This window comes from Pollicipes pollicipes, unplaced genomic scaffold (genome assembly GCF_011947565.3).
Source record: "Pollicipes pollicipes isolate AB1234 unplaced genomic scaffold, Ppol_2.1 Scaffold_4295;HRSCAF=5057_pilon_pilon_pilon, whole genome shotgun sequence".
Taxonomy (NCBI): domain Eukaryota; kingdom Metazoa; phylum Arthropoda; class Thecostraca; order Pollicipedomorpha; family Pollicipedidae; genus Pollicipes; species Pollicipes pollicipes.
The window spans coordinates 38,336,664-38,360,876 of NW_023596461.1; the positions used below are offsets into that span (position 1 = coordinate 38,336,664).

The 24,213-nt window shown below is 56.9% G+C and overlaps 1 protein-coding gene across 8 annotated transcripts; it reads left to right on the plus strand.

Moving 5' to 3' along the window:
* Window positions 1-376: 376 nt before the first annotated feature.
* On the plus strand, window positions 377-24,151 carry LOC119097087 (sodium/hydrogen exchanger 7). Of its 8 annotated transcripts, none has more exons than XM_037220128.1 (17): window positions 377-461; window positions 1,071-1,337; window positions 1,711-1,848; window positions 5,060-5,086; window positions 7,231-7,382; window positions 7,931-8,007; window positions 10,407-10,607; window positions 11,051-11,301; window positions 13,371-13,573; window positions 14,358-14,469; window positions 15,323-15,473; window positions 15,890-15,950; window positions 16,453-16,476; window positions 17,774-17,965; window positions 18,545-18,649; window positions 20,867-20,925; window positions 22,963-23,048. In XM_037220128.1, coding segments are annotated over exons 2-17 (1,938 nt in total). In that variant the 5' UTR covers window positions 377-461; window positions 1,071-1,153; the 3' UTR covers window positions 22,964-23,048. The 8 variants fall into 8 exon arrangements, with proteins under 8 accessions (XP_037076023.1, XP_037076024.1, XP_037076022.1 ...); XM_037220129.1 differs by having other exon boundaries at window positions 20,870-20,925; XM_037220127.1 differs by lacking the exon at window positions 20,867-20,925 and adding an exon at window positions 20,067-20,135 and having other exon boundaries at window positions 22,963-23,032.
* Window positions 24,152-24,213: the final 62 nt, after the last annotated feature.

A 24,213-nucleotide genomic window follows, 5' to 3' on the forward strand; every position in this document is an offset into this window, starting at 1 on the left:
ATACATGAAGCACAGAAACGTCACTTGTATCCATAGCTTTAGGTGAGAGATGAATAATTGGGGAACTATCTTTGATATAGAATGAAGATCTTCATCATGCAATTTTTATTTTAATACTCAAGTATTTAAACCAACCTGAGATATTTTGAGAAGTAAACCTTGAGACGCTAGTATCTTTATCAAGCAACGCAAAAAACACACAAAATAGTCTTGATCACAGCTGCTCATTCAGGCTGTTCGGATTTGGCAAGCGGATGCTATTCTTGTGAAAACTATAATTCTATTGGGTTTAAAAGCCCTCTTTGTAGTTAATTTCAAGATCGGCTTGTTTCGAACACCCTAGATTATTGCACTGTGCTCAAATGAACGCGAGACTGGCAAGAATCGAGAAATCGAGAATATACGGTCGTTTTGGCGACGAAGTGCACAGTGGGCACGTGATCGTGCAGCCTTAGACTGGGGTGTGTATTGCGCAAAAGCTATGATTGTCCGGTGTACATACTTGCTGGCGTCGTTTCAGTGCGTGTTTAATTTTGTTGTCTGAGGCCGGTATCAGTTCACGGCTAGCGGGCTTCCATGGTGGTGTTGATTTGTAATTGGGACCATGCAAACATGAACCTATTTATCATATTTTTCCTGAATTATACAGTCTGTGCAGCACACGATTGATGCTTTCACAAGTTCTGTCTGGACAATGTTGTAACTGCTGTTTCCTGTCAGGACTGAATGTTTCAATGCTTTGTTAATTTTTCCTACGAATTTTTGACTTGCACACAAGTGGTGCATGAAAACCATGCATGGCTTGCTTGCTCGTGCTACAGACAAGCATACTAACATGCTGTATGCCTATTGCTTTTCATAGTTGCTACACACTTGATGGCTCAAAGATTGTCTTATTTATGTGGTAACAGTTTCCAAAATAATGTTACCAGGGCATTCAAATGCTTGGTGGCATAAGTTGGTACTTCTTTTCATAGTTCATGTAATCCTTTGAGATCTAAAAGGAGATGCTATTAATCTGGGAATGGTATCCATATGGTTGGGTTTTATTCATCCATATTGTGTTTCAGAGCATGTCTATGATATGACAACAGCAAGAGGACTAGCTTTCTGCTGATATAGCTATTAAGGAAGCAATCTACTCAGCACCAGTATGTCTCTAAGCAGTGAAAAAAGTGACATTGAGCTGGATGAGAAAATCAAACAACAGCACCGAATTGACAGCTTGAACATACTGTTGTATATGCTCCTTCTGATCACTACTGTGTTGACAATATGGATGTTCAAGCACAGAAGAATGCGCTATCTACATGAAACTGGATTGGCTTTGATTTTTGGTGAGACTTATGCTATGTCTGTATTTGCCCTTTGCAATGATTTTATGCTTTGACATAAAGGCTATACTTAAATTGAATTTAAACTGGAACTATATTTCTAGGTAGGATAATGTTAACCACTACTGATAATTGATATTATTTTAGCATGTGTAGTCTCCTAATATAATGCTTAAGGTACAAATCCAAATTAGAGCACTATTTAACACTTACCTTTTGCTTGTAGCAGAAGTCACTATCCAGTTTACTAGCTGATATTTTCTGAACATTCCTAGTGTTAGGAATTGCTATTTTTGAAAATGGTGTTCATACAGCCTGTTGGCCACTGCCCATGTAACCAATGCAGCATAAAACTAACTCCTTATTTACTCCACAGGCCTGGTGGTGGGTGCCCTCATCCGTTACACAGGTGACCCCTCGGCAATCACACATGTGGAGGTTCAGGCAGTGCCACACTCCGACTACAATGAGTCACTGCCACCCGACTATCTATGGTTTCGGATGAAACGCAAGAGTAAGTGTGCCATTTTTTTTTTAATGCTGGGGATGCTGCAGTTAACTGATGAAAACCAAGAGTGTAGCCTGTCAAATGTTATCTCCATGTGCACACAATCTGAAGATGCACGCATACATGTGTTGCTGTGTTAGTAATTCCCATTGATGTGGCCACAGCTTTCCTTTCTCATCTTGCCATGGAACAGTGGCCACATCCACAGACCTTGCCAATGACATATTTTTGTATGATCTTTTCATTACCAGGATTTTGGCCATTGCTTCTAAATGAATGGTTATGCACATGTTTCTGCAAACAGGTAGTCATATGTGTACCATTGGGTTAGCAGCTTTGCGGTGCTGAATCAGACTGTGCAAAACATACATGCTGGCCTTGGCACATTCCAAGTGTGGAACCCCATCAGAAAGGTTTGTTCAGCATTCATTACCATGGCAGGCAAATCTGGTGCGTGCGTGCGAGGCCGCGACTGTGACGCGAAGATTCAGATGTGTGGTGCACATGTTGAATTTGGTGCCATTGGGGGCTCAGAATTACAGCAGCTGCTGTCTGTCCAGTACTGCAGCATCTGACGATAGCTCCGTCAGCTGCAGCATGGCCTTACATTGGTCCTCTGTTTGGGGTTCAAACCTCACAAAAGGGCCAGCATAGCCCAGTTGGTGGTAAGCTTTCCAACCTCAGCGTTGGATCCAGAGGGGGGGGGGGCACGGGGCCATGCCCACCCCTTGGGCCCTGAAACGGCCCATTGGCTCCGGGGGACCCATAGGCGGCCAAACAGGTATAATTTTTAAACACCAAATGCAACAAAAATGGATATCTCTGGACTTCCATTCACCCAAGAACAGTTGTAAACAAAGATGAAGGGCTTATGAGAAGTCAGAAAAGAAAAAAACCAAGGATTGGAAAAGCTGTGAGCAGGAAATTTTAAGCACCATTGCACTGTCTAGGGGCCCTTTGCTGTTTCCGGGGGCCTGTATGCCCACTTGCAGGATCATTTCGATCGTTAATGAGCGTTCCACGTTGCCCTTCATTTCATTGCATTTACTCAGAAGACCCTGCGCTGTTGTTGGGCCCTTCTTGTTATCGCGCAGGGGCACTCTTGCCAATCACGGGCCCTTCCACGCATTCTTTCCATTCGCCAGAGGCTCTGGGAGCTATAACCGAGGTCCCATACCTTAAACTGCCGGAGTATTCTCGGTTGCCCAGGGGTCCTTTCCGTGGGTCTCGGTTAACCTACCGACACACTTGCGGTATGCTCATGGGCCTCTACATTGGTCTAGTCGTTTCCAATTATCTCTCACTTGCTTAGGGCCCTACACTCCTGTCGGGAACAAATCTGCTGGCCTGCTTGGGCACACCAGTCGTTCGGGGACCCTCTACATTGGGTCTTGGGCACTTCTTTTCTGAATGGGTGCCCCACGCTCTTGTGGGGGGTCTATCTAATAACCTGTTCGGACACATTCGAACGTTCGGGGGCCCTCCAGATTGGGCCTTAGGCACGTGCTATTTGAGTGGGGGCGCTCTGTTCGCCTCCTCGGCCACACTGGATTGCTCGGGGCCCTGCATATTGGTTCTTGATGTTTGAATTTAGGGCTCTGTGCTCCTATCGGGGTCATCTAATAACCTGTTCGGGTGCACTCCATCTCTTTCGGGAGCCCTCCGTACCGGGTTTCGGGTACTTCTTATTTGAATGGAGGGCCTTACGCTCCTGTCGGGGCCCCTTCTCATAAGATGCTCGAGCCCATTCGATCGTGGGGGACCTCCTCATCTGGTTGTGGGTACTTCCTTTTTGAATGGAAGACCCTCCACTCTTTTCGGGGGCCTTATCTGTTAACCCGCTCTGGCGCACTGGATTATTCGGGGCCCTCTACATTGTGTCGTGGGTATTTCATATTTGAACGGAAGGCCCTACGCTCTTGACGGGGCCTCATCTGTTAACCAGCGCGAGCACACTCGAATATCTGGGGGCCACTACCACCACTATCTAAGCAGTGGTTCGCGTCTGAAAAGTAGTGGCTCGCGTGGGAAAAGTAGCGGTTCGCGTTGGAAAAGTAGCGTTTTGCGCCGGAAAAGCAACGGTTGGCGTCGGGAATGCAGCAATTCGCGTCAGTTGGACAAAGGCTAAGACGGCCGGGTTGTTGCGAGGTGACCGTGGCATGCTTTTATCACGTTAGATTATTTGGCCCTATTTGGTATACAGACTAGCAAACAATGTTAGACGGCCCACAACTGCTCAACTGGGTTGATAGAGCCAGGGTTTCTGAACGGCTTTGCTTGTCGTGTTCTTTTCGTCCCAAGCGTAGATAAACGTAGAAAGACACGCGTACGTGAGTGTGGTGCATCATTGAACGAAGGAGTATGGTGCTACAATTTCTTCAGAGCAAGCGATGTGTATATCTACACGCGCACTTAAACGGATTGCGATGAAAATGTTCCGGCAGTTCTCCCTGAAATGGTCGTCAACATACCTTTACAATAAGCCTCTTCGCGAAGACAACAACTTTCTTTGAGGAAAGTCGCACGGACACCCTGTAACCTGTAAGACAACACAATTTTCCTGAAACTAAGTTTATTTCCATTTGTCTTCTTCGCTTATGATTGCGCGGTTACCGCGCTGGACTGCTCTTTACCAGCCCGAGGCCGTGCGTAGTTGCTGACCACGAGGGTTTGGCTGTGGTGAGGTGTGGAGCGTCCGTGCTGGAGGACGAGCTTGGGTCGGCCGCGCCGCCGCGGTGTCTGCTGTGACGCGGCGGGTGGTGACGTCACCGTGACCCGCCGGTCCGCCCGCTGCCGCTGCTGCTGATCTCACATTCGCCGGTGCTGACCTGGCCGTCCTGCTGGTCGGACCAAGGCACACGCTGCGTGTGGGGTGTCCTGACCGCTGCTGGCATGCTACCCTGTCCAGTACCCTGCTGCTGGCTCTGCCTCTGCTGCTGACCTGACACGTGAATACCCGACCCTGCTGACCTGACCCTTGCTGACCTGCACTCCGCTAACCTGACTCCTTATGACCAGATCCTAACCTGATCCCTGCTTATCTGACCCCTGCTTACATAACCTCCGCTCACCAGACCCTCGCTGACCTGACCCTTGCCACCTTGACCCGTGGCGACCTGACCTGCACTGATCTGACCTTGCTGGGCTCCTTCTGCCTGTGCTGAGCCGACCGCCCGCGATAGTCCGGGTGACCAGGTGCTATTTGTCTGACCGACAGTGCCGCCCGGGGAGGGGAGCGGCCCCGGTAAGGCGCCTGCCCGCTGGCATGCGCGATGTGCGCGTGCCCGTGGGTGTGTGTGTGTGTGTGTGTTTTTGGGCGATCAGGTATTGCTGCACGCATCGATCGGACGCCCCAGCCCCCTCCCCCTCCCCACTGGCCGCCGCCCGCGGCTGGCGTCTCGCGGCCACACTGAGGCGCCGGCTCAGGTTACCGACGCGGAGCGGCACGACGGCGGACACCGGCACGCCCGCGGTCACCGCCGGGTCTAACACGACGGTCCGGTCGTGTAGCGCGTCGAGGTTGGGTCAGGTGTTACCGGGGCAAGAGAACGGCAGACCGGTGAGACCAGACCAGACCAGGTCAAAGGCGGAGTCTAGCATCGACCATGGAACTTGTGTTGTTGAATTGCAACCCCGCTTGGCCGAAGTTCTCGCACAGCGATTGGTTCTGAGAAGGTGTGTGACACTGCACGGTATATCAAGTTAGAAAACGAGGAAAATGTAAAATATGGTCCGTTCGGCCATGCTGCTGATATCACCAGCGGTGTACACATATTCAACCCGGACGGCTGGAGTCTCGCAGTGGAAGCTGTCGGTCATGCTGCTAAAATCACCAACGGTGTACACATATTCAACGCTGATGGCTGGAGTCTCGCAATGGAAGCTGTCGGCCATGCTGCTGAAATCACCAACGGTGTACGCATATTCAACGCTGATGGCTGGAGTCTTGCAATGGAAGCTGTCGGTCATGCTGCTGAAATCACCAAAGGTGTGCGCATATTCAACGCTGATGGCTGGAGTCTCGCAATAGAAGCTGTCGGTCATGCTGCTAAAATCACCAACAGTGTACACATATTCAACGCTGACGGCTGGAGTCCCGCAGCGCAAGCTGACACCAGATAATGCATCATAATTTGCTAGTTCTATTTTTTCCTAGGATATTATTTCACTGGGCCGATTTGAATAAATGATTCGTCATATTCCGGCCGGGTCATAAGCGTTGGCTGTACATGCTAGCATTACTGCATTCTTACTTGTGTGAGTCACCAAACGAATTTGTTTGGTTCGTTCAGCATCCCATTTTCAGATCACACGTACATACCTCGTGCTGATGTCCCGTGTTTAAAAATGTTCTTCTTTTAGGCATGTGACTCACCGTAGTAGTACTTATATTAAAACCACGCACAGGCAGATATCATCCCAGATAGCGCCAGTGCTGGCCGTTGTTGACTGCCGTTCGCTGGGAACGGACCGTTGCTGCGGTGCACTCATGCTCGTCTCGACACGGCCAGGCCGCCGGTGCGGCTTGAGGTAGCCCCCGACGTTAATCGGCTTACACGCCCTCACGTGACGCGAGCGGGGCGTTGGCATGCTTTGTCCTAACGACTGACGGGCGGTCAGGGCAGCTCGGCGCCGGTCTGAGCGTCGGGAGAGACGACGGCGGGGTCCCGCATGCGCCTGCTTCTGCGGCAGCGAGGCGAACTGGGCGATGCGCCAGTGTCAGCGGCGTCATGGCGTCGGGAGGGGTTTTCAGCAGACCCACCATTGACTCGGTGCACGCGGTGATGGTCGAGCAACTGGGAGTGCGTGGCACGGGCGGGCGGCAGCCTGATCTCTGTCTGTCGCCTGTCCCACTGGTGCGCACCGTCGCCTCGTCAGTGATGGCGGACCGCACTCTGGCGTGATCTGCCGCTCGTTTCGCACGTGTGACGCACGGGGTTGGTGCATCGTACCGGGGTGTGGGGGCGGCGCACGGGACACCCGCCCCGGACGAGACGAGGGAGTCTCGGCGGCGCATGCCTTCCCCGCCCCCCGACCGCCGGCCGCGTGAGGCGCCGTGGCCTGACCCTGCTCGCCGCGGCCCTGCGTGATGGGAAGCGGGCCGTCCGGTTCGCAGGCGCTGTTGGGCTTGGTCTGAGAGGCGGTCGTGACCTCCCTCTATCCTTGACCCGCGTTGTGTTGGTAACATGGGGCGGCTGCGTTTGTCAGCGGTTCCCGGTGCGTCCCTTCATGACCCGGGCGTCGGTGGTACGACCCGTGCAGCGCTCCGACGGTCCTGACGGGGTGCCCGGCCGAACACGCTCTGTTCCCTGGTGGCCATGATGGGGCCGGCGGTGTGACCCGTGCCGACGGACGGTGAGACTGACCGCGCCTCACCTCGGCCGCCAGTGGAGAACAGGACGTACGCCTACCTGCTCACGGGCGAGGTGGAGGACGCCACCGGCAACGAGTTCGCCCAGCAGGCCACCTTCGACCCGGAGATCTTCTTTAACATCGTGCTGCCACCCATCATCTTTAACGCTGGCTACAGCCTGAAGCGGGTGAGCGACGCGGGGATGGAGAGGGTGGGGGGCGCGGTCCGCCGTCAGCCGTCCGGTGCCAATCGATACGGCGGCGGGCGATTCATGTGTCGGCCGCGGACGGCGCCCCCGCTCGGCGGACGTCGCGCCCGGCCGCGGTCGACGGCGCGGGGCGGCCACCCGCAGACGGCGCGTCAAGTTACGACCGCGTGGGGCCCGGCGCCGGCGGCCACCGAACACCTGTGGCAACGTCGCAGGTCAAGTCGCCGTTGTCTCGTGCAGGGGAATGACGATGCGTGTTAGAGACTTGGTACCGTGCTTTATTTTACCGCAGACGCTGTGTCTCCAGTTCGTGCTCGGTTTCTTTGACGCGTATTCAGTGTTTGACTGCGGTATGGCATGGCTTAGATGATAACCGAGGTCCTGATCCGTCGTTGAAGGCCGTCCAGTCACCTCGGCACAGCATAAACACGTCTCACCACAGCCGACGTTGTGGGGTGTCTTGCGTCAGCTGATTGCTGACGGGCTGGGGTCCGCGCGGGAGTTACCGCCATGCGATTCTTTCGCAGAAATTCTTCTTTCGAAACCTAGGCTCAATCCTGTGCTTCGCCTTCATCGGGACAACGATCTCAGCGTTTGCGATCGGGTGAGTGTAACAGCTGGCGGCTGGACCACAAGGCCGTGTTCATGTGGTCAGTACTGCGGGAGCTCCCGTCGCTGCCCCGTCGAACTAAGGCAGCGGCTCTCGGCCGACCCCGCTCCCACTGAGGCCGCGTGATTCACGTTCAGAGGCCCAACAGAGGATGGAAGTGACGTCATGCCAATGACTTGCGGTCGATGTGCCTGCTCGGGAACGTGCAGCAGCCGGCGATGCCGTGCTGGATGACCGGCGGTGACGCATATCGACATCTGAGCTCAGGCTGGATTTGCCGACCCTCTTGTTTTGTGTCGCCTCCGACAGATGTCGCGTATCTCGTGTGGACCTCTCGCTGCATTAGTGCCACTGCTAACGTTACATTGCGGCGTTTCCCGTCCGGCCCTCATGATAGAAAGGATATTCTGAATCGTGCCAGCGCGCAGGCATGCCATTCATGCAGTGGTAGTGCCGCGAAAACAGTAGAATGCCCATCGTCTCAAGCTTGCAGGAAGTCAATAACAGCTCGAAGCGTGTTTTCGCGACAAACTCTGTACGTCGTTTGCCATTTGGTTCTGTTGTATCACGCTGGCGAGTTTTGAATGGATGGTATCAGTGCAAGGTGGCGGACCTTAAGCCTCCAACTCAGGCGATACAACTGCTTCATGCTGACGGCTCATCTACGACCCGAAAGTGGCGGCCTTATCGCCAGACTAAGGCCAAGTGCGTAGTTCAAATGTGTGGACTGCGCGGGGTATCCGCGATCCGTCACCGCGACAGAACCTGCTCATAGTCGGATTCGGGCGATTTGTCGCCGCATTGTGCGGGGGCTGAGAGGAAGCTGTCTCGCAACGCTCGGATGTAAGCAAACGTCGAGATTTCGCGACGAGGCAAGAGCCGCTTCCCATGTAGTCCCTTCGAAATTCTACAGACATTGTAGATCGCCAATTGAATCACTTCAGAGAGAAACAGGCTCGACCCGTCGGTGGCTTGGACTGACGGAGTCGACATGACGTGTAGCGTGACTTCATCGACCAGGAGGGAATGGATTCGCGCACGGTTGGCATTATCTATTGATAGATATTCATATAATATTCTCTCCGTATGTATTGCAAGTGCGAGAGGTTCGCACTTACGCTTGTGGTTGCAGGCTAAGCTAATTGCCGCAATGCGGCTTAATGGCGGCGGCAGTCTGCATGCATACACCGCAGCGTGTGTCATAGTCTATATAAATGGAACGATATATAGTCATATGTATATATATATATATATATATATATATATATATATATATATATATATATATATATGTATATAGACCGGCCCATTTATCCTTCACTGTATGTATACAAGCTCGTAACAAACGCGTCATATACCGTAGGACCCAGTTTCTGCTGTGTGCCACGGATTCGGGTGGTATTTTCATCCATGTGCTTTTTAGATTGTGCGATGTTTTTTGTGCAGCTGTAGGTCTGTTAACATATTTGCTGACAACGCTATCGGCGGCGCGCATTTTGATCGATGTGGCCGTCATGGTCAGACGTCAGGTGCAGTGTTTTGACCGATGTGGCCGTCATGGTCAGACGTCAGGTGCAGTGTTTTGACCTATGTGGCCGTCGTGGTCAGACGTCAGGTGCAGTATTTTGATCGATGTGGCCGTTGTGGTCAGACGTCAGGTGCAGTGTTTTGACCTATGTGGCCGTCGTGGTCAGACGTCAGGTGCAGTGTTTTGATCGATGTGGCCGTCGTGGTCAGACGTCAGGTGCAGTGTTTTGACCTATGTGGCCGTCGTGGTCAGACGTCAGGTGCAGTATTTTGATCGATGTGGCCGTCGTGGTCAGACGTCAGGTGCGGTGTTTTGATCGATGTGGCCGTCGTGGTCAGCCGTCGGGTGCAGTGTTTTGGCAGCGTGACTGATGGCTTTCTTTGGACGCTGACATTGCGGTCCATTTCCGCTATTAGTGCCTGATCACGGTGCGAAAGTGTCGGCTTCAGACACTGTAGTGCTGCGTCTGGAAGGATTCGAGTGTCCCGCTGCGTTCTGTTGTGCCGGTGCCGGACTTGTGAGTGTCCAGTACGGAAATGTGCGTGCGTGCGTGCGTGCGTGCGTGCGTGCGTACGCGCTTGTGTGTATGGGTGCGCGTGTCCATGCGTGCGTAAATGCCTGCGTGCGTGCATACATGTACGTCGTCCTGATATATGGGCCTCCTCTTCAGAAGCGTTGGCGTTCTGTCCGGATGCCTGACTGTCCTGTGCAGACGCCTGAGTGTCGTGTGTGAGTGCCCCGTCGGGCCGCGGAATGTCCTGTCTGGCCGTGTGAGTGTCCTATCGGGCCGGTTAAGTGTGTGAGTGTCCTATCGATCCCCAGCGGCGTGCAGTACCTGTCTGACCCCGGCTCTGTCGATCCCCAGCGGCGTGCAGTACACGTTCGGCCTGCTTTTCTCGTCGCCGCCGTCGCTGCTCGACTGCCTGTACTTCGGCGCGCTGATCTCGGCCACCGACCCCGTCACCATCCTGGCCATCTTCAACGACCTGCAGGTGGACGTCAACCTGTACGCCCTGGTATTCGGCGAGTCGGTGCTGAACGACGCCGTCGCCATCGTGCTAGTCACGTGAGTGGGGCGGCGGCGGCGGCGGCGGCGACTCGTGCCCGGGTTGTTCCCGGATCGTGCCCGGCTCGTCCCTGGCTCGTACCCGGCTCGCGCCCGGTTCGTTCCCGGGTTGTTCCCGGCTCGTCCCCGACTCGTCCCCGGCCCGTGCCCGGCTCGTGCCCGGCTCGTCCCCGGCTGGTGCCCGGCCCGCTCCCGGCCCGCTCCCGGCTCGTCCCCGGCTCGTCCCCGGGCCTAGCTGGGCCGCAGCCCAAGCGGGGCCGCCATGTCATGCCTGCAGCGGTTGTGGAATGTGGCCGCCCTGTTGCCGCGGTAGCCAGAGCGCGGCTGCAATGGCCTCATTGTGTTGCCCGCGTTTGATGTTCCCAGCTACGGGGGATGCCAGACGCCGTAGTGTCAGTATTCTGAAACTGAAGTCGTCCACATCGCCGGCCTCTGTTCTGCAGCGCCATCGAGAACTACGCCAAGCTGTACGCCACCGGATCGGACGGCTTTGAGGCCATCGCCTTCCTGAAGGCGATCGGCCTCTTCTTCTACGTGTTCTTCTCGTCGTTCCTGCTGGGCTCCGTGATGGGCTGCGCCACGGCGCTGCTGACCAAGTTCACGCACATCCGCGACTTCCCGCTGCTGGAGAGCTCGCTTTTCCTGCTCATGTCGTACTCGTCCTTCCTGATGGCCGAGGCCGCCGACCTGACCGGTAAGAGCGCCGACAGACGGACTGTGGGAGGTTGTGGGGTAGGGAAGGGAGGATGAAGAAAGGCTCGCTATCGGCCAGGCAGTGGGAGGGTACGGGGTGGGGAAGGGAGGATGAAGAAGCGGTAGCTATCTGGCAGGCAGTAGGAGGGTACGGGGTGGGGAAGGGAGGATGAAGAAGCGGTAGCTATCCGGCAGGCAGTAGGAGGGTACGGGGTGGGGAAGGATGGTGAGGGAAGGCGCGCCGGCTGACGGGCACGTGAAGCGCGCTGGGACAAGAGCTCACGTTCCTACCGTGGTGAACACAGACAGCTGTATACCGGGCATCCGTTGGAGCGACCCGCTCGCCGTCTGATGTTACGGTGTCGCCGAGTGCTGTGCTCTGTGGAGCTTCGGTGGCCTCCAGTGGCGCGTGAGGACGTAACCGTAGTCGACTGGTCCGTGCCTTACATTCAGCGTGTGTTTGCATCCATGTGCCTGTAAGTACCACTGCGGCACTGGTTGATGGCGAAAGAAAGGAGAGCGGTGCGGCTAAGCGTGTTGATATCGCCTCGCCCCGCCTCGCAGCGCGGTTGCCCCACTTTTTTGGAATATTGGATCCATTTATTGATCTCAACTTCCGATTTTACTTCCCTTCTAATTGAAAAACGCTATGTCAACTCCGCAGGACGCAGAGACACCATTACATAATATCATCACATCACGTCCATTATAATTTTCCACAGCATCCAGTTTACAGTAACAGTTGTGAGTTTGGTTATTCGAGCTCGTCCTCCCTGTCCCCTCCTGCTTCCCCCCATCCTTTCACGGAACACATATCCTGTCGATCTAGTGCCCTCCCGTGGCCTTATTCTATATGGCCCGTCCCTCTTGTCTATAGAACACACATACATATAACAACACCACAAGTTCGCACGAATTTTCTTAGCTCTTATCATAACGCACCCATCAACTTTTCTGTCACGTTCCACAGTAGCATGAACTACTTGGCTGTATGTTTCATTACACGAACGCACGCTTTCGCTCTTCGGAAAGCCCTTAAACATATCAAAGACGAGGAGCGTCAGATTGCTCTCACTCTTACTTTGTTCCATATGGACGACCTGGTCAGCTTCAAAAACAGGTTTGAATCGTATTTACTGCCGGCATAAGTTCCAAAAAAACCGAGGCAGGTGTAGGTTCCATCGGCCGTATTCCCCACTGTCACTCCTGAGAGCACCTCGCACCTGGTCCCAAAACGCTACAACAGCTCGACAATTAATCATAAAATGTCAGGCTGGTCCGACCCCGTCTCTGCAAAAGACGCGCCTCCCATCAATTACTCCGGATATTTTCAGCATCTTGTTAGGTAGAAGCATTCTACGCCATGTGCAGAGTTGGGGCAACCTAAGCCCAATGTTTTTGTACTCGCGAGCTGGCGCCCCATTTGGCACGGCGTGTGGAGGCCCCACGAGCCGCAACGTCTGAGGTAGGGGCGTGGGAGTGTAAACGGTGTGAAGCTCCGCGCCCCGGCCGTCAAACCGCGCGGCCGCCAGCTGCGCGCGCCCCCGCCGCCAAGGCTACTGCACCTGTGACGCGCCGTGAGCGTGGCATATGGGACCTGCACAGGTGCGGTCTAAAACAACACCACGGCCTGTGTACTTTATTACACCTCGAGGTGTGTTAACACTGACGTGTTCAGTCTGGTGAAGACGAGGGTGGGGGGGGGGGGGAGGGGGGGGGGGGGCGAGGCAGGACTGGTGAGCTGACTATGACGAGAGGTGCAGCTGTGTATGCTTTTGACGGCTTTTTTAGCTTGAATATTGCGATACACATTAATCATAGTGTGGTTTACAGGCTCAATATGTTGCTCAGTAGCTCGGGCTTAAAAGCGTTAGCCGCTGAAAGAGGGCCCTGCGTGCTTTGATATGCGTCGCTCTGCGTACCGGAGGACCCGGTGTGGGATAAGCGGCCGGGCGCCGGATCCCAGGTCCTCCGGCCGGCGTCTGACGTCATCTGTCACGTCACTCGTGGCCCGAGCTGCGAGGCGGCGCAGTGACTTGTAACGTCACCTGTGACGTCACCTGCCGGCAGGTATTGTGGCCGTGCTGTTCTGCGGCATCTGCCAGGCCCACTACACGTACAACAACCTCTCGGATGAGGCGCGCGTCAGGACCAAGGACTTCTTCGAGATGATCAACTTCCTGGCGGAGAACTTCATCTTCAGCTATATCGGAGTCTCGCTCTTCACATTCCCCAAACATCAGTGGGATTTCGCCTTCATCAGCTGCGCCTTTGTATCCTTTGACGGGCTACGAGAAGAGCGGCGTGGAAGGCGTACAGTAGCAGCACGCTGTTTGCTTTCTTTTTTGTGTGCGGTGTTTGTCGTGTGTGAAATTTCATTGATTGATTTATGATCGAGACTTTGAGGTGCGCCGACGACCAAGGTCATTTTGTACCCGAAAGCTCCGGGTGGGACCCGATCCGACATGATCGTGTTAAGTTGCACGTTTCGGTCGTTGCGATTCGCTGGGCTCGTCTTCCACTCGGTCTAGTTTGAGGTGTCGGGGGTTGTCGAGTGTCGGGTCACTCTGCCCGCACTTGGCGTGCATGGCTGCTGGTCGATTCTCTCGGTCGCAGCCGCTGTGGCGCAGCCTTCAGGACAGTCACGACGCAGGATTAGCGGCGGGGCCTCATGTTCAGGTGGAAGGGGCTTCAGGACCACCTCCCCCGCCAACTCTGCTTCAGCCGCCCTCAACTTGGAGAGGAAAGCGGTGGGTGGAGACTTGACCACAGGTGGAGACCAGAGCGAGAATCCGTGGAGAACTTGGACTTTGCTTGAAAATGTGGGCAGCTCACAGTCCACTGGGCTGTGTCCACTCAGCGCCGGGTGAACGCCGGCTGCTGTCGCGGCGGGCCGGTGTCGGGTGAGCGCCGGCTGCTGACCGGCGTCGGGTCAGCGCCGGGTGAGCGCCGGCTGCTGCCGCGGCGGGCAGACGGAGCCGCGGCCCCGCCTGCCGCGCCGGCCGCGGCTCCGCGGGCTCTGTAGCCGGTTAGTGTCCTTGACGGCGCCGTGTGCAGGTGTCGCTCTTCATCGGGCGTCTGCTGAACGTGTACCCGCTGTCCTGGCTGCTCAACCTGAAGCGTAGGCCGGTCATCCCGCTCAACTTCCAGCACATGATGTTCCTCTCCGGTGAGTGGCTATGGCGCGGTGTCTCTCTGCCACTGATGGTCTGGAACCCCGGCCGGGGAGACTTTCAGCTGCCCTGGATGGTAGGAGCCCAGAGCAGACGCCTTGAAGTGCCAGCACATTTGAAAGTTTGGCGCGGACGCCCAGTGTGTTAAATTGCAGGATTTGGGATGAAAGTAACGCATTTTACGGGCGACTTCGGACTCTCAGTTTTAAATTCGTGTGATTGTCATCCCCATTCATGGACGGGTTAGATTTACCGCTGATTTTGGTCTCCTTCAGGGCTTTGACGAAGGCATGTCAGTCCCCTTGTCATCTCCTGTTGAGGCAATTTTGATGAGCTGCTGACGACGAGGTGGCATGCATGATTTGTGCCTATGGTCTTGTCCATAATGATGGGGCTCCCACAAATATGTCGCCCAGGAGGCGTTTCCGTTTGATCGCCGAGAAAGAATCAGCCGGCACATGCGGTCCATATATGCCGTTGTGCGGCCTGTTCTGTTACATCAGATCCGCGTCAGGAGGGGCGCGTTCCTCATGTGTGAGCTGTTTATGGACGGGTGCCCTCCACGCTCATTCGAACATTTGCGGCTTGGTATGCCAGCCCGCGTGACGTTTGCAAGGCGCTGAAGCCGCTCGCGCGGGGCGGAATCCCTCAGAGCGCCCGGCATTCGGAAATGGCCTCCAGGAGGTTCGAACGCACCGCATTGTAAACACAAATGCTGCACCCAGATCTACAGCGTCGGCCGCCGTGCGGGCCACGCCATTTACTCGCTGCTGACGGGCTGCACCTCTGGGCGCTCCGTCGTAGTTCGTCTTCAGGCCTTCTGATCTGACCTCGTGGCCGTGTCCGTAGGGCTGCGGGGGGCCATAGCGTTCGCGCTGGCGATCCGGAACACGTACTCGGTGGGTCGGCAGACCATCCTCACGGCCACCTCCATCATCGTGGCCGTGACCGTCATCTACGGCGGCCTCACTACCCAGCTGCTGCTCTGGCTGGGCATACCGTGAGTCCTGCTGCTGGGGTAGCGACGCGGCAAGCCGGGCCGTTGGCTTCGTTGGCTTCGTGGGCGGAACAGAGTTTTGACAGAACAGAGTGGTGTGTGTTTTACACTTACAGGCTAAAGCGAGGCTTTGTTTGCCGGTCGGGTGCAGGCTGTTGCCATCACGCTCCGAAACGGTGAAATAGCATGTCGAAACAAGCGTTTGGCAGTCACTTTTAACGCCACCTGTTACCAATTCTCAGAAGCGTTGGCATGCCGAATCCTCACAAATCGTCTCGCGAAGGAAAACTCGTGAAAGGCGTGGGGCTCGGTCACGTCGAATGGCACCGCCATCGGCGGCCTTTCGGGATGTGTCGGGGGCCCGCCGTGAATGTCTCGCCAGCAGGGCGGCGGCTGACCTGACGTGACCTGGCCGGCAGTGTGGGCGGCGAGGAGGACGACGAGACGACCGGGCTGAACCAGCTGCAGCGCTGCCGCCCGGTGAGTGTGGGGTGCAGCCCGGCTGTGCCGCCGGGGCAGGGGCAGCCAGCGTCGCCCGTCCGGACCTGTGTGTATCGCTTCACTCGGCCTGTGGCGCTGCTGACTGCTTGGGGATGCCCGAGGACGGCGGTTTGACGTGTGGCTCGTACAAATCACACCAGCTGTGTCAAATGGCTGTCCTCAAATGTCCACTCACTCAAGTGCGAGTCTTGGTTCCGCGTATTAATTGAAACTGTGCAAAGTTTTAAAACTTTCTCTCACTAAGACACGGGTCCGCCGTCCTCGGGTGCGTTTTTATCAGCAGCTAACGCCTCAGTATTTTGTTTAGTTTGCTTATGCGTGGCTGATCTGCTTACAATGGGATGCGTTTCGTTCTTTTTGTAAGCTTGCCGTCGTTCGTGGACCGTGCGTATGAGTGAGTGCGCGTGCGGCGGGGTATGGTTTGTGACGTCGAGTGGCACGCCGTGCATTCAACTTTGACTCCTTGTTTTGCATGTTGCAGGTATATAGCGCGATGGAAGGAAGGGTAAGACTCTGCACCTTGCTTGGCGCAATGCATGGCCGGAACACCGTGCGTTTTAGACGCTTGCCCTCCTGTTGTTGTTCGCCAGCCGTGCAGGGCTGCACAAGACCAGCCATGTGACGTCTGCTCCCTGTCCCTCCACCCAGAGCTGGCTCAAAGTCGGATCGTGACGTGTGCTCCAGTGTTTGGGATGTAGCGGCCTGTACACTTAAATTCTACTAGTCTTCCGCTGCACGGTGTCGTTTATTTCGTGGCGTAGCCATTCAGCCTTCTGGTTTTCGCGTGGACTGCGCGTTGAAAACCTTTGGGTGCAAATGACTTTGCCATTAAGCAGTAATGTACCCCAGTCTAGTGACTCGGGTTCACTCGTGCCGCGTGCCGGAACGTTTTCGGTGAACGATTATGAGGTACGGGGCAGTTTCATCTTTTGGCCCGTGTATTTCGAGACAAGCTGTTCCGCGAATGGTTGATCGTTCCCCGATCAGACGTTGTGTTGATACCTTTGTCTGAAGTAACTGGTTTCCGTCCGTTGAGAGGGTCTCCGTAACTGAGTGCCACTCGGCGGTAGGCTATGCGCGCGCCGGAATTGAGACACCGTGTCGCTTTTGATGTGGCCTTTGTCTAACTTATGGCCATGTACAGATTTGTGTCGAGATACGCGGTCCGTGACCACGGACACCCGGCGCAGGACCCGTACACTGTGTACCGGCCTGCGAGAGGCTGCCGGCCGTGAGGGGCTGCCGGCCGTGAGAGGCTGGCTCTTAGAGGCAGCCGACCGTAGAGGCCGGCCGTGAGAGGTAGCCGACCGTGAGAGGCGGCCCTGGGAGGCAGCCGGCCTTGAGAGACCGGCTTCGAGAGGCAGCCGGCCAGGAGAGGCTGCCGGCCGTGAGAGGCCGGCCGCGAGAGGCAGCCGGCCGCGAGAGGCAACCGGCCGTGAGAGGCAGCCGGCCGTGAGAGGCTGCCGGCCGTGAAAGGCCGGCCAGGAGAGGCAGCCGGCCGCGAGAGGCAGCCGGCCGTGAGGGGTTTCCGGCCGAGACAGACAGCCGGCCGTGACAGACAGCCGGCCGTGAGAGGCAGCCGGCCGTGAGAGGCAGCCTTGAGTGGCAGTTGGCTGTGAAAGGCCGGCCGTGAGAGGCAGCCGGCCGTGAGAGGCAGCCGTGAGAGGCTGCCAGCCTTGAGAGGCAGCCGTCCGTTAGAGGCAGCCGGCCATGAGAGGGTGCTGGCGGCTGTGCGCTCTATGGTGTCCCATCCGGCCGATCAGCCGGCGCCGCACCGACGCCATCCGTACCTTGTCCGCCAGCGCGGCCAGCAGAACGAGACGGGCGCCAGAGACAACCCGGAGAAGGCGCTGCTGGTGCGGCTGTGGTCGGACTTCGACACCAGCTTCATGAAGCCGCTGCTGACGCACTCGCGGCCCACCCTGCTGGAAACGATGCCGCTTTGCTGCCACCCGTTAGCCCGCCTGCTAACCAGCACACAGCAGTTGACGCAGGTAATGATGACCTGCAGCTGACGCTGGTAACAACGCTCGGCGCCCAGCAGCTAACATTGGTAACAATGCAAAGGATATACAAGCTGACACAGATAACAACATGCAACAGCAGACAAATAGACCAACATCCAATACTCAACATTTGACATTGGTAACAACACACAGCATACATTACTTTGTGCAGGCAACAGCGCGTGGCAACTGGCCCTGGAAATGACACTCAGCACTTAACAGCTTATGCTGGTAATGACATGCCACACCCAACAGCCGACACAGGTGCCACCAACCAGCCCCCAGCGGCTGACACAGTGACAACGCTTTACACCCAATAGCTGGAACGTAGTGGGATGCATCACCGCCGACTCATATTAGCAGCCAATCATGCCCAGCATTGCCTATCAGCTGACAGGAAAATAACTTGACCTGACGCTCCGCCCCTGCTCTCCTGACGGCCCGCCCCCTGCCATCTTGAAGCTCCGTCCCTGCCCTCCTGACGGCCCGCCTCCGCTCTCCTGACGGCCCGCCCCCTGCCATCGGGAAGCTTCTCCTGCCCTTCTGACGCTCCGCCCGCGGTGGCAGGACACGAGCAACAAGTACGAGGAAGACGGCGAGCTGTGCCTGGAGGCGGACGAGGCCAGCTTCCAGCACGGCGACAACGGCTCGGTGCACTCGAGCGGTCACCAGGTCAGGCGGCCGCGACGGACGCCAGGGCTCGTTGGGGCCTCGGGCGGGCCCGGGCCCGCTCTGGGGTCAGGGCACGCTTCCGATGGGTCTGGTTGAACCAGTAATGGCTGGGGCAATCAAGTCAAGGCTGGTACGTCGGGTTCACTTTGGCGGGGGCCGGGTTTGTGGGGCTACAGCTGGGTCCAGACGAGGGTTGCTGCCTTCCCTGGAAACAAGACGGGGCCGCTGTTGACCCGGCTGCGGGCCAGTAGGTGTGGAACGCTCCTGCGCGCTCCCTGACGGCCGCCTCGAGCTGCGGGTGGGTCGCGGACCCCCGGACAGCCGCGCCCTTCCGAGCTCACGACGATCGGCGCCGGTGCTCGCTCCCGCACGCGTTCTCATCCATGCTGTCACAGGCAGAGCGTGTATGTTGTCAATGGCATCGCCTTCCGCCGGACTGGGGCCTCGCTCCGGAGTGCGATGGTCCCTCGGTTTTATATTCGGGGTAATCCTGTTGTTGCTTTCCTCTCATTGTCGGCAAATTCTTCTCTGTGTGCACTAACTTCGGTGGCGGCGTGGCTCGTCTCATTTTTCTCCTGTGGTTTGATTGTATAGCCATGAAGGCTGAAACATTTGGCGCTGATGCACGCTTAACGGTCAGATATGCATGAAGGCCTCGTTAGGTAGACCGCAGTTATGACCAACCTTGGCGCGTACACGTGACTAGGTGTCGTCTGAGATCGACAGAGATAGGACAGGTTAGCTCCTAGGTTACGTACGTTCTTAGTCGCACCCCACCGGTCCGTTGTGATTGTAGCACCGTCGCAGTGTTGTCGCCCCATCGCAGCGTAGTCGCACCTCCCGTGTCTCACCAGTTAGCACCAGTGTACGTCGAGTGTCGATGATCTCCAGACACGCCCCCGGCTCTGTCCAGGGGTTGTCTTGTCCCAGTCATGGCGCCTTCAGGTGAGGGGGGGGGGGTCTCGTGTGCGCCGCTAGCGGTCCCATGGCTCCGCGCAATTGCCGTTACTCTGGCCGGGGGCTGGCCGGCCCTCCGTGACATCCTGCCGTGGATTCCCTGGCGTTGCAGTCTCCGTGATGGGCTCCCGCCTGACCTGAGCTGGCGTCTGAGTCAGCACTTGGCTGTGATGTTCGCCTCTCGTGTGTCCGTGTGAGCCTCAGAGGCGTGTCGTCTTTACCAGTTGTGTGGTGTCCCTCACGGGAGCTACACTCCGTGATCCCCTCGTGGGAGCGGTATACACTTTGAGTCAACCCGTCCGGTGGCTGTGCGTGTAATGTAGCTACATGACTGGCAGCACTTAAACGTGATGCTGCGTTTCGCTGAACGTGTCCGATTATCAGTGGCCGTGGTCGTGTTTGGACTATACACGCTCTGATGCGTTCTAAGCGTGCTCGCCGTGTCTGTCTGCACCTGTAGTGGGGGTACACGCTGCTCCCCGTCTCTGAGTTGCGCCAGGCGCGCGCGCGACACCTGCTCTCCTGAGCCGTGAGTGGGCGCCGGCCGCGCAGCTGACCGCGTACGGGAGAGCCTGCTGCACGCCCGGGGGATATAGACACTCTGGCGGCTGTGTTGGGCTGGGGAGCGCCGACTGCGGTGGATCGGTGGACGAGGGCCGGGCTTGACCGGCGGCAGCCCCGGCCGGCGGAGGCCCCGGTCGATGGAGGGCCCGGCCGGTGGAGGCCCCGGCCGGTGGAGGGCCCGGCCGGTGGAGGCCTCTGCTGTCTGCCGCCGAGGGTGATTGCGGAGGTATCGTGCACGGCAGATCGGCAGAGGTGACGGTTGTGGTCGGCTGCTTCTTGGTCTGGTGGTGACGGTCGTGGCGGTAGGCGGTTGGGGACGGTCGGGTTGCACGTTTCATGCGGCATGGTAATGGCGTTCCGGGAGGGACCGCCTGATGCTAGCTTCATTGGGATGGACGTGGGCAGCATAAGATTTACTGGCCCCCGTCGGCCAGTAACTTGAAAACTTGTCGATGCAGTCTTGACCGATTTCACCAACCATTTAGTGTGGTCGGACTGGGCGTGTATTCAGTGACGTTTCGACGGTGGTAGGGCCAGTTCCTGTCGCCATCCCCCCCCCCCCCCCTGTGATGGACGACCGCTCAAAAGCAACCGCCACACACTTGCTGTGCAGAAGCCCCGCATCGCACCCGTTGTTCGGCGTGGCCACGTTACTGACACCCTGTCTGTTCCCTGCGCATGCGCGATGACCCAAAGCAGTCATCCGGTCCGGACGTGGACGCCATAGATCTGACACCCGCTGCCAGCCACATGTGGTAGGACGGCGGCTGGCCTGCACGGCCGATCTGTGTGTGTGTTTGTGTGCGTGTGCGTGTGTGTGTGCGTGTGTGTGTGCGTGTGCGTGTGTGTTTGTTTGTGTGTGTATGACCACCATTCTGCGCGAGATTTTCCACACGGACTGGGACTACCTGTGGACACTGTGCTTGCCTCTCTCGCAATGATTGGCGTCGGGTCGTGGGGCCCCGCACGTCCGAGGCATAGTGCACTGGGATGATGAGAGGACCCCGGAAGCAAGCGTGCGACCGTTGTCAGAACTGGCCCGCTGTTCGTGCCTCAACGGCTCTAGGTGCCAGATGAGACACGTGGGCGACGCCGGACACTGGCTGCGCCGTTCGTGAGACACGCCCTGTCCAACGCTCGCAACACGCCTTGCGTCTCGTCCTTGAGACACTGCTCACCGCATGCTTCTGGGGATTGGGTCAGTTTGGCCGGTGGCCAGTCTGCGCCCTCTGCTTGCGTTGGTGTGGGTCTGGCTTGCCACTCTCTTGTCTCTAATGCGCTTCAATCTCATCTCTGACTGCCTGTGCGTGCGGCCCACTCCTCGCTTTTTCCGAGTTGTTTGTCTGCAGGGAGCTTGTATCGATACTGTACGAGGTTACAAACGACTAACTAGCTCACGCTCATCGCTGAGCGTCATCATGATTTCACCATAGTGCTCGCCTTAATCTCGTCTATACGAATGGAAACTTGTGACTTGGACGTTTTTTCGAGACAGGCGTTGCATTCAAAACATAAGCTACGTATGCGTGATTTCTTGCAGCCCGGGAACGCTCTTGTATGAGCGTACGCGCAGTCTGTCGTGTTCCGTTGCGCTTAGCCAGGTGGCAAGCTGTTTGTCATGTTTTTGCTCTCATGTGTGGGAATATGACGTCATATCGTGTGCGATATGGTTTGAACTTTTAGGTCGTTGCAGACCGTGCAGCATTTTGCACCGCAAAGCTCTTTCCATTGAGTCTGTAAGTCAAACATCGTGCGCGCCTAACCTTTAGCTCTCTATTATTCAGGCAGGCGTGCCTTCGTTGACTCTAAAGGCCAAACAACGCTGAGATCTGAGGTTATGACCAGACTTGTGCTTCGCCAGGTCTTACTCCGCATCAGCTTGGTTTCGTATGCAGGCCTTGGCAGTGTCGGTATTGGACCTCAGGCCATGCTATTATAGGCCAGTTATAGCCTTTACTCGAGACAATCCAGCTTCTAAAGCGGTGTTGGCAGTTTGCATATATTCTCACCTGTTCTGACCACTGGGTTTATTTTTTCGCCTTGTGTTGATCACGCGGAGGGAACGACTCAAGTGAAAGAGCCGCACTGAACTCCAGTCGGCTTTCAACAGCTAAGGACGCGGCGGCTTTGTCTTTTGGGCGTTGGCAATCTTGGGGAAAGGATTGCGTAGTCAAATCAACCTATTTTAGTTCTTATTGCGCATGATTGACGCGTCTGAACATGATGGGACATGAAGACGTAGTCTCGTATCTGAAGACAAGAGAATTCAGTTTTGTGTGTTTGGATACGTAAGACTTAACCGAAGATTTACAATAGAAATCATATCACAAAAGGTTATGCTATTACAAAAAGCTACGGTCCCTATCATGACATCCGCACAGAATATTGGACTTCGGTGATTCTTCTGTGACGGCGGCTTCGCCTCCCTTGTAAGTGACGCCACCGTCGCTCAACTTTCTGTACGGTTACACGAATGGCGAAACAGCACTGTTCTGTCGCCATTAATTTTGTCCCCGTCTGGCGGTCTGGCTACCGCTCGCTGTATTGTGACCTGGCCACCGGTTCATGGCTGTGATGATAACCCTACTCCTGCCCCCTGTCTGGCGACCTGACTCCTGTCCCCCGTCAAGTGCCGAGGTTCCCGTGCCGTGCCTGGCGCCGCAGTGGTCGTCTCGTGTGTGTCCTGTGCGCCGCGTGCCGCCCGTCCGATGTCGCTTGGCGCCGCCCTGCTCGCTCCGGTGGCGCCGTCCAGAGCGTGCCGTCGGGTGACCCCAGTGGCCGGCTGCACGCAGATGGCCGCCGTCTCTGACGACGGCGACCTGGGTACCGGCTCGACGGCGGGCTACCAGCGGACGCCGGCGCCCCCCGTCTCCACGCGCGTCCACCTGCAAGGGCACGGGCGCGGCGACAGCTTGTAGGGGCGGCCGCCGCCCGAGCTCGGCCACGCTATGTCGGAGGCCGCTGTGATGTCCGCCACGAGGGCGCCGCCGCCGCCGCCGCCGCCGCCGGCTCTGCTGCGATTTTACAGGGCTCAGCTGCTTCGAGATTATCGGGGCGGTGCTGTCGTGGCGCTTCTCTGCTGCGAGGAGAAGCGAGGCGCAGGTCCATTCCTCTGCTGCGGTGGCAAGGGCGGGTGGGGCGGGCGGGGCGGGGCGGGGCGGGGCGGACCGGGCCGGGCCTTTTCCCGGCGAGACACATTCCGAGACAGCGTAAGAGACGTCGGAGGCAGCGCAGAGCTAGCCGGCTGTAAATAGGCCAGAGAGCGTCCGCACCTCTCACACTCACTGCACGTTTGTCGCACCCAGTCTGCGCATGCCCCGACCGTCTCGGCCGCTGATGCGACGCCGCAGCCGGACCTCTGCCGGTCCGGTGTCCCCTGGTCCTTCGCACACTGCAGCGGCCGAGTGCGGTTGGCCAGTGACCGGGGATGGTGTCTCAGAGCGGCGCGCGTGTTCGCAGAGGAGGCGGCCGCCCGGCCGCAGCACCAGCTACGGCTCCATGTCACTCTGAGCGGGTATCCCGCTGGCCGGACTCCCGCGAGTTCCGCGGCGGCCCTGCCGCGCGCGCCAGTGATCAAACGCCATTCGCGCCAGTCGGGCGGCGGCCGCTGGCTCCGAACGCGCGCCAAACACGACGGAAGCGGGAAGCAGCGAGTGTTGTCGATATTGTGGTGGGCTCCGGCGGTGGAGTACGAGCTGTTGTTGCATCGGTGTCATAATTTACTTCGGCGATTGTTTACGTTGTTATTTTTTACTCCCGTGTCGACAATATTTATGGAGAGGGAGTCGCGATATGCTTAGGGGCAGACGGCTCCGGCATTCCGTACCGCAGCCCGTTTACGACTAATCTCTGGCTCCGAGCCGGTCTATATCACAGTCCGCCTGTGTTGAGTGGCGCAGTGTGTGCAAGCATGTCAGTCATTCAACTTCTAAATCAAGGATACGTATCGTGCGTTCAGCCAATCGGTGTTTGTATCCTTCGGTGCTTATTATATGGAATGTCGTAAGCCACGCGTCTCATTCCGTTCGGCCAGTTTGCACGCA